The 19,290-nt window shown below is 37.9% G+C and overlaps 1 protein-coding gene across 4 annotated transcripts in view; it reads left to right on the forward strand.

The window, feature by feature from the left end:
• ARHGAP21 (Rho GTPase activating protein 21) overlaps positions 1–19,290 on the forward strand; it is a 112,416-nt gene that overhangs the window by 43,734 nt on the left and 49,392 nt on the right. For all 4 annotated transcript variants that reach the window (XM_071428802.1, XM_071428805.1, XM_071428803.1 and 1 more), the window contains 3 exons: positions 1,673–1,855; positions 7,775–7,799; positions 18,948–19,040. In XM_071428802.1, the coding sequence (XP_071284903.1) occupies positions 1,673–1,855; positions 7,775–7,799; positions 18,948–19,040 (301 nt within the window). The remainder of the gene's footprint in view (positions 1–1,672; positions 1,856–7,774; positions 7,800–18,947; positions 19,041–19,290) is intronic.

Genomic DNA, 19,290 nt, shown 5'->3' on the forward strand with positions numbered 1-19,290 from the left:
GAACTTTAAGCTCAAGCCTCTCATCTTGGCAGTTCTGCAGTGCTCACTAATTTTTCGTTCATTAGTCATCTAATTGCAGAGTCTTCTCGGTTTCACACTAACACTTTAAAACATGAATGAAGATGATAGATGAGGACAGACTAGGCTGAGATGGAGTCCTTGATATTTATAACTGTTCTCTCCAGCATCTGCCATTAATTCTTCCAGGATGTTTGGAAGAGCAGGCTGTTGGGCTGCTCTGGTTTCTCCATATTTTCTTGTTCCTGAAGCAGCTCCATTTCTTGGCTTGGCTGTAGTGTCCATTTGTATGTTTTTTTTTATTACTGAAAACAGGGTTGTTGGAGGTAGGGAGGCTGGTCTTTAGAGCACTTGCTGCTAGTATTTGCTGGTTCTCCCTGTTGGACAAAAGCAAGATGTGGGTTTCTGAGGACAGACTGTAGCATCTGTGGACAAATGTGTTGTGTTTTACATACCTGAATGAAAAATGTTGTTCTGGTGGATTAACTCTCACTAAGGAGCTGCAATATTTTCCTTGTAGTAATGTGTTGGTCTCCTTGTGGTTAGAGTGGAAATGCTCTGTGTTCTCTGTGGATGTTGATTGGAGCTGACTGAGTCCACCTTGCCAACTAGCACTGCAGTTTGAAATTCCAGCTCTAAGACTGAAGCAAAAGAGATTATTTTGGAGTAGGACAGGGAGAAACTGAGCAGTAAATTCTGGCACTGATCAGCCAGTTGCTGAGCCACAGCAGCAGAGCTACTGGAGGACAAGAAGACTATTATTTCTGTTTGAATACCCTTTGAATAGGCTATAGGCTCTGGTATCTAAATTTGTTTCACGCATCGTTGAACTAGAATCTTTAGAGGAGGGTCATAGAATTTTGTATGCTTTCTTTGTGACTCCTGCCTTTGAGTGGTGGTGTGGCACTCACTTGGAAAGTTGAAATGGAAGATTTTATATAAGGCTGAGAAAGTAGATATTTTAATATGTTGCTTGAGTCATAGGTATATAAAATTACCCATAAGAAAAAAACCCACCCAAGATTGCTTATTTCTGTAGGACTGTAAAAGGAAAGGGGATTTTTTTGCTTTTGTGTTTAGAATTTGCATACTGAAATGTTCAGAGACAATAGCTAAGGGTGGAAAAAGCAGAGGTGAAGTAATAGATATGACTGGAGAAAAATGTCTTACTGGAGAAATCTAACCAATTGCATGTTCTGTTTTACTTGTATTAAGTGAGGAGGTCGTAGTCAAGAAAATCATCTCTGAATTGTGTGGGAAGGAGAAGTTTGTTTTGTACTTGTGTATGTGAGATATGTACAGCCAGAAATGGGGTCCCGGAAGTCACATGTTTATCTCTAAATAGAAGGCAAATAAAACATGCAAGCTGTATGCATTTCTTACGGTTCCTTCAAGTCTTTCATTGTTGAATGCTGATTTTTTTAACCTCATTTAAAATTTAAGTTTTATTCTATATGCAGTATGACCAGAGGTGCAATGGTGCTGATTTAGCACCATACACATTTAAAAGTACTAGTGATCATCAAGTTACTTTGGTTATGGGGGGAGAAATTCTATTTTCAAGTGTACAGGCATGTCTGGGAATTCTTAGTCTTGTTTTCTTTTTATTTTTCAATGATCCAAATTAAAACTCCTCTATCTTTTTCTCTTTTAGGCATCAAAAAATAAAGATGGAAAAGAGCAGAGTGAAGCTATATCACCATCGGAGGAGGAAGAAACTTTTGCTTGGCCTGGTCCTAAAACTGTCGTGCTAAGGAGGACATCTCAGGGTTTTGGCTTCACCTTAAGACACTTCATAGTTTACCCTCCGGAATCTGCAGTTCAGTTTTCTTTTAAAGTAAGTGGAATTAATAATGAACCCTTTATATAAAGCCTTGTACCTTTTAGGGTCATAAATCCCACTTACTTGAAAGTAAATGTGTTAATAGATCTGTCTTACACAGATGAAAGATCCCTTGTAAGGTGGGTGGGGTCATGACATTGTTTAATAGCTGTTTGCTGATCTGCTCCAATAAAATGGAATTTACTGAGTTTGTTAGTCAAAAATAATTGTATCATGGATAGGAACAGTGGTCATTGCAGAACAGGTAAGTATTTCTCTGTAGATTCTTTTTGCCCAAAGCCAGTGTCATTACTTAGTCTGTTCTAAGTTATGTTCACTTCAGAACAGGTAGTTCTTCAGAAGGGTAGGATGTTTGGGGTTTGTTGCTGTTGTTGTTCCCCTCCCCAGTTGAAGTTTGTCACACCATCACATTAAGAGATAAAGAAGAATGTTTACCTTGGTTTCCAAGTATCCTAAACTCAGTTGTACATTAGAAAGACAGATTGTGTTTCAGTGTTACATTCTTTCTGCTGAAAAGAGGATCTGCAGTTGAGATGAATATAAACAAGACATATACTGGCCTACATTAAAAGACAACTTTCTTAAAGTATTTTACATTTTTTTAAATTTAAAACAAGAATATCTGAATGTTAAGTAGCTAATTGGTCTTCCTTGCTCAAAGCATGTACATGTTCTTTTTTGTGACTGAAGCTTTTGAAAGTTGCTGTAATATGGGGTGTTGAGAAAAAGTCCATTTAATAATGAGAGGAATTTGGAAATTGAGAGAGGCTGTTTCTTAGTGAGTTCAGATAACATTTGCTCATTTTAAGGGCATTGAGTGTAGTAGTTTTCATGAGCCATGCTACCCCTCAGTTTTGGTTTTGCTTTTCCAGTCAGGCAGCTGAATAAATTCTTACCAGCTGGGGAATGGGTGATGACACTTTCTGGAAAGAGCATGAAGTGAATTGACTCATGTGTCTCTGCAGGTGTCTTTCAGTAAAGTTGTCTGTCTTTGCTTGCCCTTGGTGCCTGTAAGATTTCTTTTGAAGTAGAAAAGCTTTGCAGAAGAAAGTTGGCACATTTTTCCAGTTTAGCTCAGCTATTCAGCCTTCCCTTAAATGCCCAAATATTTTTCCTTGACAAGGAGTGACTGAAGTTACATGGAAGTGAAACTGTTAGCAGTATCAGGTGATTCTGGCATTTCTGTCATTGAGCACAGGTAATAGCAGTCTCTGGTTGAATTCAGTGTGAAACACAGGAAGGAGGGTGGGGAAGCCTTAGCCTTGAGCAGAACAAATGACATGCACTTGTTAGCATCTCTCAACAAGAGCCCCTATTTATGCCAAGGGTGAAAATAAACAGCATAAGCAGGATTAACTTCCTTATCTAAGAAGTGACTGGATATGTTCTGGAAAAAAGCCATCACTAGGTGTCTCTGAGGGAGTCAATATGTTTTTCACATGCAAAAGGAGACAGGCACAAGGGAAGGGCATTATAAAAATGAAATACCAGTCCTTTCTTTCCAGTTCATATCTGATGGTTTGAGAGTCCCAAAGCAGTTCATAGTGAGCCCAGCACCTTGTCTTGAAGCTCTTAACTCCCTCTTTTTCTGCAAGAGAGGTCTTCATGCCTTCTTAATTTTTTTCTCTGTTTCTTCTCTGACATGTTAGAATCTGGTTCATTCATTCCCATTTCTGTCTAATTTTGAAAAGGGAATAATGAGATGATTGGATACTGTAACACCTTTATTCATGGATTCAGTTACATGTAAAGATGGTAATGTTCATTTGGACAGAGCTCTTGTCCTGAACTGTTATGTTAACTTGAGCAGTTATATTAATTAACCTGAATGTTTATATTCTCTACTCTTCCTTTTAATGTCCATTAGGTGAAGCAAAAAAAACCTACAGATCTTACTATTTATGAGTATTCATAAGGTGGCTTTTGTAGAAATTTATGTACCTGAGTTATGGTACAAAAGAATGAAATTCACCTATTGTCAGCCTGATCCTAATATGAGGCAAATCTGATTTCTCAGCTGTTCAGTAGGATCTTTGATCAGATAAGGTTACCAACTAATTACAGTCTGTCATTGATTGTAAGCTCAAGTATCAGTCTTCTCTCTTTCCTCACTGATCAAAATTGTAAGTGCCTCAGAAGTCACAGATGTTTCATTTTGCACTCCTTAAAGGGAGTACAAGGAATATGGTTGGTTTTCTGACTGTTTTTAATCTTGTAGCCTTGTCCCTCCTTCACACCTGAGGATGCAGCCACTACTGATACAAGACAGGAATTACAGGTGGATGTTGAAGAGGCCCTTTACATAACAGCTGGAGTCACACAATCCTTGACCTGTTTCCCAGAGCCACAGCCCCTTTGTTATCACAAGTGTCAGTGGGATGCTGGTGCTTTCCCTCTAGATCAGTGCAAAAGTCTCTATTGTTTACCTGAGGGTAAAAAGCATTCTAGCTTCTTTATTTTAGTGTTTGTTAATTCCTCCCTGCCCCGTCCCCCCCAAGGTAAGCTTACCCTACGATCTCTTAAATTTTACAATAAATCAGCATGAACTAGTAGAGGTAGTGAAAAGAAAGAAAAATATCTAAAATTGCTTCTGAACAATCTTTCCACATTCTTGTGGATATATATGTTTTTGATTTTTTTTTTAATACCCTTTAATAATATAGGTTCCCATTCAGAAATAATGGTGAAAATGTCTCCATTCAAAGTTCTGCTCCTATTGCTTGTGTTTTGCATGTTTGAAAAAGCTTTTAATGAGTCAGGTGGAATCCTGTGGGAAGAGGAGGACAAGATTCTTCACAAGGGGGAACAGTAGCATCTTGAGAACATAGAGCATAATAATTCTTAGCCTGCAGGGTGTGGTAAAGATCACACCACAGCTGCATATTCCATGGGACTTGGAAGATAAGCTTTCTATATGCTGGAGGATGCTGCTGCTTGGAAAGCCACTGAGGTGAATTTTCTTGGAAGCAAAGAACTGCATGCCAGAGGATGTATTTGACTGGAGAAGAGTGGGCATTACTTCATAAAATGTATAATCCGTTCTCTGGTTAGATGTGCTTGAGGTGACGAGCTTCTAAATTTTGAGAAGTTCAGTGTTTTAGTTGTTAGTCTGATAAAACCTTTGTTGAGTTGTAAAGCATTTTTGTTTATTGTCTGAGGAATTCGCTGCAAGGAAGGAGATCTAGGGAAATCTGCCTCCAAGATGTGGCTCACTGCTCTGAGTCCTAAAACACTCTTGTCTTGATACATAACCTCCTTATAGGACTTCAGGTGACTTTTTTATTTGTGACACACCTTCCCCATGTGAAAATGATTGGTTATGATCAATTCAGGGAAGTGAATCTGCATATTTTAAAATGGAATGCTTGTATGTTGCATTTTGATTATTTATATTTTTATAGCTATATATAGCTATATTAAGCTATATATAGATATAAAATTAAACATTTTTGTCTAATTCATTTAGCATTCCATATATATGTAGTAGTGCAGGTCTAGGTCAAATTCAGGGTGTTTTGCTAAGTTCTACTATCTTTTCATGATTCCTGCACAAAACAATTATTTAAGTACAAATCAAGGGTCTCTTTCTCACTGTAATTGGCCTTAATGAACTAACTTTTAAACACTGTGATAGGTTATGGAAAAAACTGTTGTCTGGTCAGTCTCTTGGGAGGCACAGCCCTGTGTGGAAAATGACCTTGAAAATTGAGGATGTGATTCGATACATTTGATTCTGGTGGATGTTCTTGACTGTGCTTCTGTGGGGACACACACCAAACTGGGAATTGCTACACATTCAGGAATGACCCATTTATGTATTGTGCTTGCCTCCTTTCCCTTAAGAAAGTGAATATGGAATGTGTGGAAGATTTCTTAAGCTAGCATTGCAAAAAGCAAGTGTTGCATAATGCCTTTAACATCAGGTGTTCATTAGGATTTGTTAGAAACACACAGTTTCTGCATGTGATGTTTGTTCTCCCAAGTTCATTTGCCTGAGGAGCAAGTCAGTGGTAAATTCTTCTCATCAGGTATGGATGCAGCATATACTGACATCTTGCCACGCGTAAGGGATGAATGTAGGAGGGAAAGCTGGTTTCAAAACACTTGTGTTATAAAGCATTCATTCCATATTTCAAAGCCTGATCTCATTTGCTTGGTACCATGAAAAAATAATGTTTTGCAGCTGTTTTTGGTAACAGAACTTTGCATGACCAGTGACAAAACTGACAAAACCCGCTGCAGTATTTAATAAATGATGATATTAATTTCTACATTACCTAAATTTTCTCTTAAAAATATTTGTTATATAGCGTCAAACCAAGTAGCCTCCCATACATGTACTCAGATTTTTCAGATTATGAGTTTTAATATTTCAAGTCCTAAAGATGTCTTTTCACTTGACAGATAGGGCCACAACTCAGAATGTGCAGAAGTTACCTGTGTCCAATTCTGGGCTGTCGATTGTAGTTCAAAACCAACTGACTATTACAGAGCTCCAAGAGTAAGCAATCATGGTACTTACCTTCTAGTGTGCCATTTTTACCAAAGTATAGAGCAGACAGGACTGTCCAACTTAGAGATACACTGTTTGGGCAGCAATAACAATTATCATGGCTTTTTAAAAGTAGAATATATGCTAGATTTTTCTTAACTCCTTATTTTGGATTTGGGAGAGTTCTTTTATTCTTTATTTCTTTGTCCCTTAAAGTTATCTTTCAAATACCTTTCAAAGCTCCAGCAGAACTTTGTATGCCTTGTAAGAAATTTCTTGCTGCTAGGACAGACTTGTTTTTTCCTCACCATTATACAGTGTTCATATCTGCATCTTATTTCCTCTCTTTCTTCAAGTCTTTCTCTCTTGAATGGATTGCTCAGGTCAGTGTGTAGTTGCTTTGAGTTTGTATAATTTGAAAAACATAGTGATTTTGCTTTAAATACAAAATAACTAGAAATTTTGAGTTAGTCCATCTAAAACTAGGAGGAAATATCTAGGTGAAAACTATTTCTGTGGTCATTTGCTTGCTTCTTCTTTCCTTCAGGACAAAGCTGTTCTAATTAGCTGAGTAGTTAGAAATATTTTTCAAATACTGCATATTAGTTCCAGAAATTGTATTTGATTAAGTATTTATTTATAAATAAATACATGAATTTATTACTCTATGAAGTTTAGAAAGCAAGCAGGTATTTTTCTTGTTAGGTAATTTTGCTTCTTAAGTGCTAGAACTTTGTAGACAAGGTTAACAGTGATCTTCATACCAAAATGTTGACAAGAAAGTAACATAAGTAATATAAGTAATTTTTTTTTTCTTTTTAGTTTAAGCATGCCATTTTCCCCCAGTACTTTCCAGTTGTGTGATTTTTGGGATCAGTGAGCAGAAGGAGACTCTTCAAGGTTGTTACTAAATAGTGTTTGGGTACATGTTTTCCTCTAGTAGCAGTAGTACTACTGAAGGCAAAACAAACTTGGTTCAAATTTCTGAAAGCATATTCAGACATTGCTTACAAAATATTTTGTATCTCTTGCATATGTAGCTTTGAATGGTGAGGTGATTAAAGTGTAACCTTTCCTGCCTGGTTTTCAGGGTGAAACATGTTTGCAACAACACAGAGTGCAGTATGAAGCTTCATGGTAGTGTTTCATGGGGTTTAGTACATTTGTTTTCATATAATCCTGTATATGTTGTTTCTGTGGGAATGTTTCATAGGATTGTGATTAGTTGTCTTTAAAATAGCTATTACTCTACATTCTCAGAATAAGAGCCTTAATTCTCTAAGTTAAATAGTTGTGAACAAAGTAGGAGGTACCAAAATGTAGACTTACCCTTGTCTACCAATTCACTGTGTATCTTAGAGCTGCCTATGCATTTTTTCCATTTATTGAATTTTTAATATTCACTCTTTCTTCCTCTTTAGGATGAAGAGAATGGGAATAGACAAGGTATGTCTTGTTTTTACTCTCTTATAGATCCAGTATATTGAATGCTTCAGCTGTGTAATAGACTTGAATTGCTACCTAAGAGCTTGAAATTTAAAATCACTTCAGTGTGAGCATCAAGCTCATTGATCAGTCAGTTAATTCTAGGTTATGCCAGTCAGCTCCCCTCCATTTTCATCGCTTTCTCCCTCTCACACTGCCTTTGTTTTCTTTCTTAATCCACTCATAAACTTATTTTTTATAAATTTATGCTAAATCTCCATCCCAGTTAATTGAAGTTTCTCTTTGGTATTTAGCTATTTTCTCATCCATGCTACCTTTTTGCTGATATCTTACTTTTCCTTTAAAAGAGTGAAAAATATGTTGATTTAAGGAGGCTGGTTTCCAGCTTGGGAACGCATTCCCACTTTGTTTCCCCAGTCTGTCAGGCTGGTGAGGTACAGGGGCAGTGGGATTATGTGCATTGGGTTCCCCTGGTGCTCTGCCTGCCTCCCACAGCAGTGCAGCTGGCTGGGGGACAGCATGGGCTGACTGCTGCTTCTGGTGGTGGCTTCTCATTTCTAGCAAAGCATGAGACCTGCTTCCAGTGTGCCTTTAAGTACCTCCTTTAGTTGGAAGACAAAGAATATGTGTGAATTCCTGTTTCCATTGACTTTGTGTAGCTGTGATATATTAGAAGCATTCTGGGAAATATGAATTAATTTGAACTTTCTTACCTTTCTCTTGGAAGCAGATGGATTCATCCATTTCAGCCTCCTAGTTTTACTCAGCTGTCATCACCTGTGTGTTAAACAGTGAAAAGTTAATCTCTTCCTACTTCTTATCACTCCCTAAACTTGAAACATCCTTTTTCTGTTTTGACTTAGGAAAAGGCAGGTACCTTTAGGAAGGGAAGGGAGTTGAGTTTTGTGCCAAACCAGTATGGAAGACACCACTTGTGGCCTAGAGAAAAAAGTTCTGTGGTGTTCTTGTTCTTGCAGGGAGAGCTCAGGCAGCTAAAGATGTTATGTAGGTCTGTTTATCTAAAATGTTATCTGAGAGGTATTTTTCAGTAGAGAAACAGCAGTGCACGAATCCTTGGTTCACCATGAGACCTGTAAAGGTGAAAACAAGATTACTTTCTGGAAATTTCTATGTAGCTTCTAAACCCATGAATCATAGCTCAACTATTGCTTATTTATAGCACCATGGTATGTTGTATGCCTTGAAATACAGATCAGAGGGTACAAATGCCCTGAAAGGTAACAGAATTCTCATGAAGGACAGAAGGTTGGACTTGTCCCCCTGGAAAGAGAAGAAACAACTGTGAGGCAGAGGATGTAGATGTCAGTAAAAATTAACCTGCCAATTTTGTGTATTAAACCTTTAAAAACAGCAAAATGGGACGAAGCGTGTTAGACACTTTTCTCCAGCATTTGACATGCTCTTTGTGGGGGTATAAGGTGGATGAAACTATTTACATTGCTGCAGGTTGCCTGTTCCCAAATAATGGGAGCAGGCAGCTTGTGCGGAGCAAGTGAGGAAAAACGCACGTGTCATTTCGCGTGTTCGCAGCGTTGATGTTTGTTCAGCAGCAGCAGCGGCAGGTGGGGCAGAAGTTCCGAGCGGGGTTAACCCGGGATTGCCGGAGCGCTCCGCAGCCGAGCCCGGCCCCGAACCGCTCCCGCTGGGGACGGCGCGTCCGGGGCCGGGCGCTGGAGCCACCTGGTGGCGGGTCCCTGCATTGCAGTCAGATTGGGAAACCGGCCGAAATTAGCTGAAAACGCCCTGTTGAGAAACACTTCTCTTTTCAGGTTTGTACCTGATAATTCTCTTAATTCGCTTGATCTTTCCTCTCTGAAAGACTAAGCTAAGGGGATCCAAGCATTTTGTTTTTGTGAAGCAGTGCGTGCCAGTACAGAAGTGGTTTTTTTGTGTCAGTTTTCAGTGAAAATTTATAATTACCCACCCTTTATGCTTTGCCCTTGTCATAGATTAAGCTTACCTGTTAAAAAGGAGAGTTTCATACCAAACTCAGCATTTATATATGTGATTAGGTGAGTGTGGATTAAAGCATCTCTATTGCTATTGCCTTTCATTGAGACCACTTGAATATTTTTCCAAAGGATCAAAGCACCTAATTAAGTCTAGAGGGCAGAAGATAAAAGCATGTACCCTGTTTGATGTATTCTAACAGTGAAAGAAATATTTTTTATATTTTTTTAGGGTCTGGTGTAGAATTTTAGTATATAGTTAGATCAAGCTCCTGGCTTGCATTAATCTTCCTTTTGGTAAGCAGTAAAGTTTCAAAGCATTTATAATGGAAGGTAATGCCAATTTGTCCAGGAGAGCTCTTAAATAGGAATGACACCAGAGGGAGATGATGGCCAAAAAGCAAGATTGGGTTGTTAGGCAAAGGAGTTAGGTGTCTCCTGGTCACAGCATCCTCATGGTCAACAGCAGGGACAGAAAGGGACCACCTCAGGTGTGCACATGAACAAGAGAGAGCTTACAGGACAACAGCATGGAGCTCTAGTGCCTTTTTCAGGAGCTGGCTGGAGCCCCTGCACACCCACCCAGAGGGTGGTGGGATCTCCCCCAGGAGAGGGCCAGGGTGCTGCAGTGGCTGAGCAGAGACACTTTGGAAAGAACAGGTTGGGAGACCATAGGGCTTGAGTTGCCTTTGTGGTGAGTTGTGAGGACAGCAGGGATGCATGGAGCTCTGGCTTGGGATGGATGAGGGGCTGGCTTAGAGCCTGTGTGCCAGGATCTGTGGGCAGTGTCTTGGTGGGTGTCTGCTGCTGTCCTCCCATGGAAGAAGTAGCCAAGGCTTTCTTCAGACAAGCCATGGAGGATTCAAATATGCACATGCTGCTTCTTGAGGGAGACTTTAGCACCCTGTTATCTCCTGGAAGGGCATCAAAACAGATTTACCCCAAATATTTTGTTATTATTTTAAGGTTATCAGTTCTTTTCCTACTTTCACTGCTCCAGGTTGTTGATCTTAAGCCAAGTCATTGAAAGGCTTCTCTAACTGGCTGCATTTTATCAGAAGATACAGATTTACCACTGTGGATTCATTGGTCACTGATTGGAAACTTTCATCAGCATATACTGCTTTCCAGGGAATCTCTGTTATACTGACCAGCCTGTATTACATATTTCTTGGAGTTGTTACTCCCAGAAATAACTTGGAGTATTTATTTTGTGTGTTTTGAGAGTGTCTTGCTGTCAGTTTGCCATTCTTCCTATTTTCTGGAGTTGCTCTGCTTCTATACTCAGTTATTTATTTAAGTGGTATCTCACAGGTAGAAGTCTTCCAAGAGAGCATATTAGGAATATTTGGAGCCAGACTGAAAAATACCTATACCTATTAAAAACTTAGCATTCTTATTGAAAACTTGCACCTCATTAGGTATATCAAGACCTAATGAGTGGAGCTGGAGGAAAAGTTCATGCCATTTGATTTGATTGTGCATTTAATATGATTCCATATCTTCTTGTCCTTCAAACATTACTTAAATTGTAAATGCCAAAACACAGGTTTTGTACAGATGAAAGTAGTTTCTTGTAAATTGTCCTAAAACGTGTTTTCCTTTAGAAAGTTTTGCCTTGGTGATTGTGATTAAAGTGAACAGGGATAAGCATAAAGAAATAGACTGAAAGAAATTTTATCTTTCAGTAGAACAAAGCTATTTTGTGTCTAACATAGTACCTGGGGATCCAATATCATTAAAATCCAGTATCTTTTTTTCTTAATAGTATGATCTTGCTTTTTGTACTTTTATCTACATTTCTATGTAGAAGTACCTGTAGCAACTAGGAGTTCCTTTTCCCATAAAAATTAAAAAAAATTTAAAAAAATTAAAATTAAATAAAATAAAAATTTAAAAAAAAATTAAAAAATTAGGTACATTATTCAGTGTATTTTTCTGGAGAGACCCAGTGTGTGCTTGTTAATGAGACCTTAGACATGTTTTCACTGAGAAGTCTAGAACATTAAATTTTATCACCAGGCTTTTTTTTTTTTTTTTTTAATGTGCCTAAATATGTATAAAAGTTTCTACCCTTCAATTGTCTATGCTAAATAGTTGCAATTTATTACCTGTCCTTCTTCAGCTCTGTGCAAGTCTGCTCTGGCAGGGTAGAGCCTTTGAGAGAACGGTGGAAAAAACACAGGAAAAGGTTTTTTTCCTGCATTACTGCTGCTTACATAAGGCCTGGAGTTTTTAATATTTCATTGCTTTTAACAGACTGTTGATTTCTGTAATGTAGTTTGTGTTCTCCCAGGATTTAATTTAATCCCATGTTTTTTAACATCATGGTCTATCGGCTCAGTCTGTTATGAAATAAACATATTGTGCCTGTGATGGTGGGAACAAGGTAGGTAAGAACAAGAGGATGAATGTGAAAGCAAATATGGGGAGAGGTCACAGATGGCAGGGGTGTGAGGGTCCAAGGCATATGGTAGTAGAACTAGGAGTAAAATAAAAGAGGTGTTTAAGAGTAATGCTTCAGGATAGTGGGACAGTAAATTGCCCTTTTCTGTGGATTTTTGATCCAAGTTAAATTTTTAACACCTAAATGTTGAGAATGCTAAAAGAGGGCTCACAGTTTTCCACTGAGACCAGAGCCTGATGATTCCTTGTTCCCTTACAGTACATCCAGAATGTCTAATCAACTCATTTTCCAGCTTGTCACATGTATAATGTTTCTCAGTGGTTTCTGTTGGGTTCAAATCATCTTTGACTTTGAATAAAAACATGAAGTGTAATTCTCAAGGATTTAAGGGAGAGTCCATAGATTGACCACTCTAGATAAAAATTGTATTGCTCTATGCTTATCTAATGACTATAGTAAATCCTCTAGACTAATCATAGATTAAATTTTAAACTTAAAAAGGTTTCATTTGAGAGAATTGAATGAAGTCATAGTAATGGCAAATAATGCAATGAGAAAACACAGTTTTGGAGAGTTTGTAACTAAGCTGAACCTGTGTTACATATTTTCCATAACCTTCCCGAATTATTTTCTCATCTTCTCCCCCTACCTTGGCACGTAGATAGGGTTGAGGTTGTATTAGTCAAATGGTTTACAGAAAAGTAAGCAGAAGAAGAAATACCATTTTGGAGTTGCCTAATCAAAATGCCAGATGTGCTTTGAGAAATAAGAATGTATTTTTCCTGTGTTAGAGAGCTGAACGCCAAGTGTTTTTCTGCTAAATGACTCAACAGCACTAATTTACTTATCACATTCTTTCAGAGGCTCATCCCTGGCACTGTATTTCAGCTGGTGTTTTTCGGTTGAGTTGCTTTGAGCTTGACAGTGGGTGAAATAAGCTCTGTTGGGACTGGGCTGAGACCTTTGGGCTCCTTTTCCAGAGTGGATTGCTAGTGGAGAAATGCTTACTATGTATGAAATTCACTTTGCAGATTATAATATGCAGAATGAGCTGTAGTTGGCCTCCCTCAGTTAGATGTAATCCTGACAGGTTTGTGATTTATATTTAATTAAATACTATCTCAGTTAATAAATGTAAGTTCTGCTGTAGTTTCATCAACCTTTTTTGAGTAGTTTGGGAGATGATTAACAGGTTTTTGATTGAGTAATCGATTTGAAGCATTTGCCATGCTGTATCTGTTCCCCTCCCTTTGCCTGAAAGGCATCCCACGAATCAGTGTCACTCAGCATTGTTGAACCAGTGAAGCTCAAATGCCTTGGATACCCAAAAGCATACTTGTAGATCTTTCATGCTCAAGAGGAATGTTCCTCCTGCTTGAGTCAGTGAAAGATGTGCATAAGAGCCTGTCCTAATTGATTAATCTGAGGTGTTTCATGAAGCTGATTTCTTAAATGTAAAAGTTTAAGTCATCCTTTTGCCATCTGCTGAGCATAGGGCTGGAAGTAAAAATGTTCTACAATAAGTTATTTTACAAACCTCTGTAGACTTTATTGAATCCCTGTGTTATGAGGATTTCTGAGCACAATTCAGCTGTTGTGAGCAGAAGAATTTTTTTTTCTCCCTTGAGGAAGAGGAGCAATGGCGTGTTTTTAAGCAGTGGCTAGTTGGAGAGACTTTGTAAGAGAGTATGTACTACACTGTGTTTCAGCACTTGCTGGTTTGTGTTCTGCAGGTCAAAAGGAAGAGCTCTGTCAGCAATAGCACTTTGGCATGAGATTGTTTTTTCTTTTTTCCTTTCCTATTCAGAATGTAAAGGTTGTACTTTTCATAGTCTTTATGACTCAGATGTTTTAATCTGTGTTTTATATCAAAAGTTTAATGACTTCAGAGAAACTAAGTGCTTGTTGCTATGTTGTAGTGTGTTGGTAGATTAGATAGCATAACTTCTGCCATGTCATTTTGTTTTCCAGGTGAATCATAGGGCACTACAGTAATACTGTCTGGTCTGCAGGGAGCAATTTAAAAACTAACTCATGGTTACTGCATTTGATACAATACTACTTATGTTCCTTGTAGCAGTTGTATTTCAAACTAGATTTTTAGGGGATTAAGCTAGAATTGGTACCTAGATAAAATTTATTTCTATGTAAAATTTGAGGGAGTTAGGAGAAGCTTTGCAGAATATCACCTTCAGATGTAAATCAGTTTTAAATATTACCTAGTCTTAATTCTACTGTTCTGTTTAAAAGCAGTAGTATTTTTTAAAAGATTTCCTTCTGTCAGGGAGAGCATGTTTGAATTGTACTATTTTGTAAATGTGATGGTTGCTAGTGCAACATATTCCCCTCTGCTACTTGTGGCCTCTTAAACATTTGTCAGGAAAGCTTCCTTGTAACTTTGCAATGGGAGACTTGTTTTCTCCTGTCAGACTGTGAAGGCATTATTGACTTGAAGTCTCAGCTCATAGATCCAGGCAGTATAAAGGTTAGATCCTGAATGATTCCATGATATGTGCTATGAATAAAGTCTTTATTTTGCAGCCATTTGAACAAAAGTTAAAACAAGGCACTAATTTTAGTTTCTAGACTTTACTGTGATCTCTGTGGTTATTGTAGGTGGCATGTAGTCTCTGATTTATTAGAAGATTTGCATAGAATTATGAAAAAGCATATTGGCCCAGAGAAACCCTGTTTCAATAAGTGGGTTTTCTGTATTTGTCTTGCATTTGATTTATACATGTTAATGCTTCTTCAGGCTACTTTTTCTTAACTTTGGTTGTCTAGACTCAGGACTTTGTTATTAAGACTCTCCTGATTCCTTACTATCCTTGTTTAAGCCAATGAATTTTTGTCTTGAGCCTTCTTGGTACTTGGGGATTTATTTTTCTTTCCTTATTTCTGATGATGCTGAATCTCTGATTAAAAGTTGAGACTCCAGTTTGCTTATTCTAACGTTATATTTTCATTTGGATAACATCATTGAAGGGAGTCATTGCACTACAAGCAGTATTTTAGTTGTACTGTTAGCAAAACTACACTACTGTCTGGACAAAAACTTGCCTTTGCATTTATACTGACTGATGACCATTTAGTCATGCTGGAAATTTTCATGTGCTTACAAAAGTGATGCAGGAAAGGACAACTTGATGGGCTTTTCAGTTTCTGATCAGCTGAGTTGTGTACTTACCAGCTCTATTTGCTTTTTACTTTTTAATGCTCTAATGTAAGACTACATATTTCTTTATAGCTACATTTAAGAGGGAATGTAGTACAAATGAAGTTCTTTTTACAGAAGTTGTGCTTTTCATCTGTGCTGTTTCCCTGCATATGTGAATGTGTTACTGGCAGCTCACACTTTGTCTGTTCTTTGTATGTGCATGTCTTATTTTTCATTTGCTATTGAAGATTTGGGAGAAATTGTTGTATTTGCTGGTAGCCTGCAATGTAATGCTCAATTACAAAGTATGTTTTGTTTACAAAAGTATGGAGAAGGAGGAAGGAGGCAAAATCATATGCAGTAATGAGCACTGGAAAAGCACAAATAAGGCTTGTATGTCTTACAAACTGGAGGTCTGAGGTGCTTTTACTGTTCTTTGTTGTATTACCTTGTCAGGAATTGCTGGCATGCTCCAAAAAATTGGTCTTTTCAATATTAGAAACAAAAATCACGAATCCTGACTGTATGTAGTGCAGAGCTGGAGAACTTAGTGTAAAACACTTGGCTGTGATATTCTGTTCTAGACTGTGGTGTTTAGGAGGAGGACAGTTTAGGCTCTCATTTCTAGGCAGCATCTTGCTTTTGCCTGATAATTGGTGCAGACAGGACCACAGGGAGATTTAGGCATAATTAAATCAGAGTGTAGAATGTTAAATTTTGAGACATGAGGTGAGTTATTAGATAATCCATTTTACTTGAGATTTATTTCTGTGATGATTGAGTACACATTTTCAAGATTTATTCCCCTCAGCTGGTCTGAAAAAGTACTGTTAGCTTCTACTGTCAAAAAATATTGCTTTGCTTTGCTTGAGTTTCAAACTCCAAGTATAAATGTACATTGAGGTTATGTATTCAAGGAAGTTCATTTCTATGTTACTGATTAAAAAAGATTTGGTTTGTATCCAAATGTGTAGAAGGTCAAGGAGAAGTGAAGAAGACTTATTTATCTACCAGAGCCTGAGAGTTCTAAGATTTTTTTCTTGTTTCTACTTGTATTTGGATAGTGCTGAATTGCGAAATGAATGTGCAAATGTAATCAACATTTTGAACCTTTTATCCTAATTTTTTCCCCTTAAATTGATTTTTAGTGTGGTGGTTGACCTTTTTTAGGAAGCAAGAATGACTGTTTAATATAGTCTCCTTCTGCAAGTAGGACAAAGAGCCAAGTTTAATATGCAGTTAGCTTTCTGAATTGATTGATAAAATAGCTGTAGAAATGTGAAGTGAGTGCCCATAATGTGCCTAGTGTAGCTGACAGGCAGGTCAGAAGTCAGATGTCAGGGAAGGCTGCAGGCTCTGGTCTCCCTAAATTGTGGCAAGTTTCCCCTCTTACTCAGAAGTGGGAAGTGTATTAAAGGAGTTCTGTGTTGCATACTGAATGGGAGTAGCTTTAGCTGCCTGACCTCTTGATTTGCACGTTCAGGTATGGGCAAGGCATAAAGCAGCACTTGAGTGTTAAGCAAACTAGCAGTAGGTCACTAACATTTTTCTGAAGAGTGTTTTATAAAGGAAACTGAAGTGTGATGAATTAAATGTGCCATGGAAGCAGTATTATTTTTATTTTTCTTGCCACTTTAGGAAATGTATGTGTCTTCAGTAAAAGATAAGTGGCAGCACTGGGAAGGATGTTTGGTGGTCCTATAAAAGGTCATATTTTAACTTCATTCTTGTAAGCGGTTGAAGCAACCTTTTGTTCATGGCATCTGGGTAGATTAATCTTGGAGCTTTGCTAAACTTGCTGAAATGTTACTGGCTTTTTAAAGGACAAGACCCATCACATGTTCAGTGTCTATTTAAATCTGCAGATTAAAAATGACAGATATTAACTTTGGCTCACAAAGAGCATTTTGTATGTTTTGTAGCTGTATCCTGCTAATCAAATTTTAAGTATTTGGGGACTGAGCTGCCAGCTGGAGTTTCTTGATTTGTAATTCAGTTGCTTTATATATAGTATTTATCTGATTCTATCAAATAAACTTTTTGATTATTTGCTCCCAATCTGGAACTATTTTGAGAAGGCCATTTAGAGCCATATGAGTGAGCCATTTTGTTCAACTGTTTTATGGTAAAATGGCAGGACACTGAGGATCTACACAATAAAGGCATTAGGCTAAAACCAGGATCTGAAAAATTGAATCAGAGTCACAGGGTGGTCTGGTTTTTTGCAGTTTGTTAAAGTTTTTCAAATGAACTTTGCCCACATGGAAACTGAACTAAAAAAAGGAGGTTAAGGGGGCACCTTATTAGTATTCAATAAATACTACTGTGATTTACTAAACATTTTAGGTGGAACATTTAAAGCTGTGGGGAAAGTACTTTCAAAAGCCTAAGACTTGTGCCTGAGTCAAAGGCCAGTCATTTCAGACGTGGTTAGAACCTAATAATGTCAGTTTTAAGGAGTTTCTTTTATCAGCAATGCCAATTTTAAACAATTCCTTTTTTCTCTCATGCTATTCCTTCTTTTTCTGCAGTTTAAGCCTCTCTCTCCACTAAGCTGGGGTTTCCTGCTAAACTGGAGCACAGACCCAGTTTATTTTTGTGCCTTGTCAGTTCCCTGGGCTGGCTGCTCACGCAGCCTCCAAAGGTGGCACTTCCTTAGCTGGGAGTGTGCAGCAGGGATGGAAACTGGAGCCAGGAGCTGGGAGTGGCCAAGGCTGTCAAAGCCAGCTCTGGCACTGTAAGACTGCCTGGGTCTGGCTGGAGCCTTTCAGGCTCTGCCGCTGCTTCTGTGAGCACTGCACCATGCAGGGCCATAATGGATGCATTTATTTATTTATTTTTCATTACTTCTGGGTGGTTTTCTTTGTGAATATTTGGGGTTTTGGGGGGTTTGGTTTTGGTTTTTTAACTTCACTGGTGTAATAATTCCATTGGTGAAACTGTAGGTGCTGTGAAATGGCTTACTCCAGCTGTGTGCAAATGTAGGACAGATACACTGTATTTCAGCCTGCTGTATAACCCTGGAGTTTTTTGTTTGTTTTACTGTACACACCCCCACCCTCCTATCTTGGTTTTCAGAAGCTGTGGCTACGTAGCAAAGAATGACTTAGCTTTGATGACAGGCATGTAAAACCAAAAGGTGCCTTTGTTTCTGGAAGTATAGGACTTAAGTGTGTATTGAGAAAGCAAGAAAATACAGCTGTACATGGTTTTTAACTACTATAGATTAACTTGAAGTTGTGTATATACAGATATATACAGGTATACAGCATGAGCAGACATATGCTGCTCATTTTATTTGAATTATAAATTTCTTTTTGGACTGTGGTAAATCTTCAAGAAAACTTTAGACTTCATCTTGGAGTTTCTGAAAAACTGTTGGAAAATCACTTTTGTGGTCCATGAGAACTGTAAATCAATGTTATGTTTTTTCCACCTAAGGGAAGATTTTAAAATTTTATTTTTCACTTTCCATTGCATCATTATTTCTTTGTACGTCTCTGTGAGTGCAGCAGAGACATACAAAGATGATTGCATCCCAAAGTATTTTAAAATGAAAACATTGCAATGCAGTGTAATGAAATGCTATTAAAGAGATATTCTTTCTTTCTCAGGAAAACAAAGAAATAGACTGGAGCCAATGGATACCATATTTGTTAAACAAGTTAAAGAGGGTGGACCTGCTTTTGAAGCTGGGCTGTGCACAGGTACTGTTCAATAACATGTTTATGTACATGATGTAAAATACATATGATTTAAGTTGCTACTACATAGTTCTATCTTCCATTTAAACCTTGTTCTTTCCTTTAGAATCCATTTTAAGTTGTCCTCCAGTGTTTTTCACATTGGAACCTTGTTTTGCTTATTAAGGCATCAAAGTCCTAGTTTTTTTTATTTGCTGTCTTAAAGAGAGTAATAAAATACCTGTAAGCTCCTATTTCTTTGGTTTGGGACAAA

This window comes from Agelaius tricolor, unplaced genomic scaffold (assembly GCF_023055355.1).
Source record: "Agelaius tricolor isolate 1412-34295 unplaced genomic scaffold, bAgeTri1.0.p SCAF_6, whole genome shotgun sequence".
Taxonomy (NCBI): Eukaryota; Metazoa; Chordata; class Aves; order Passeriformes; family Icteridae; genus Agelaius; species Agelaius tricolor.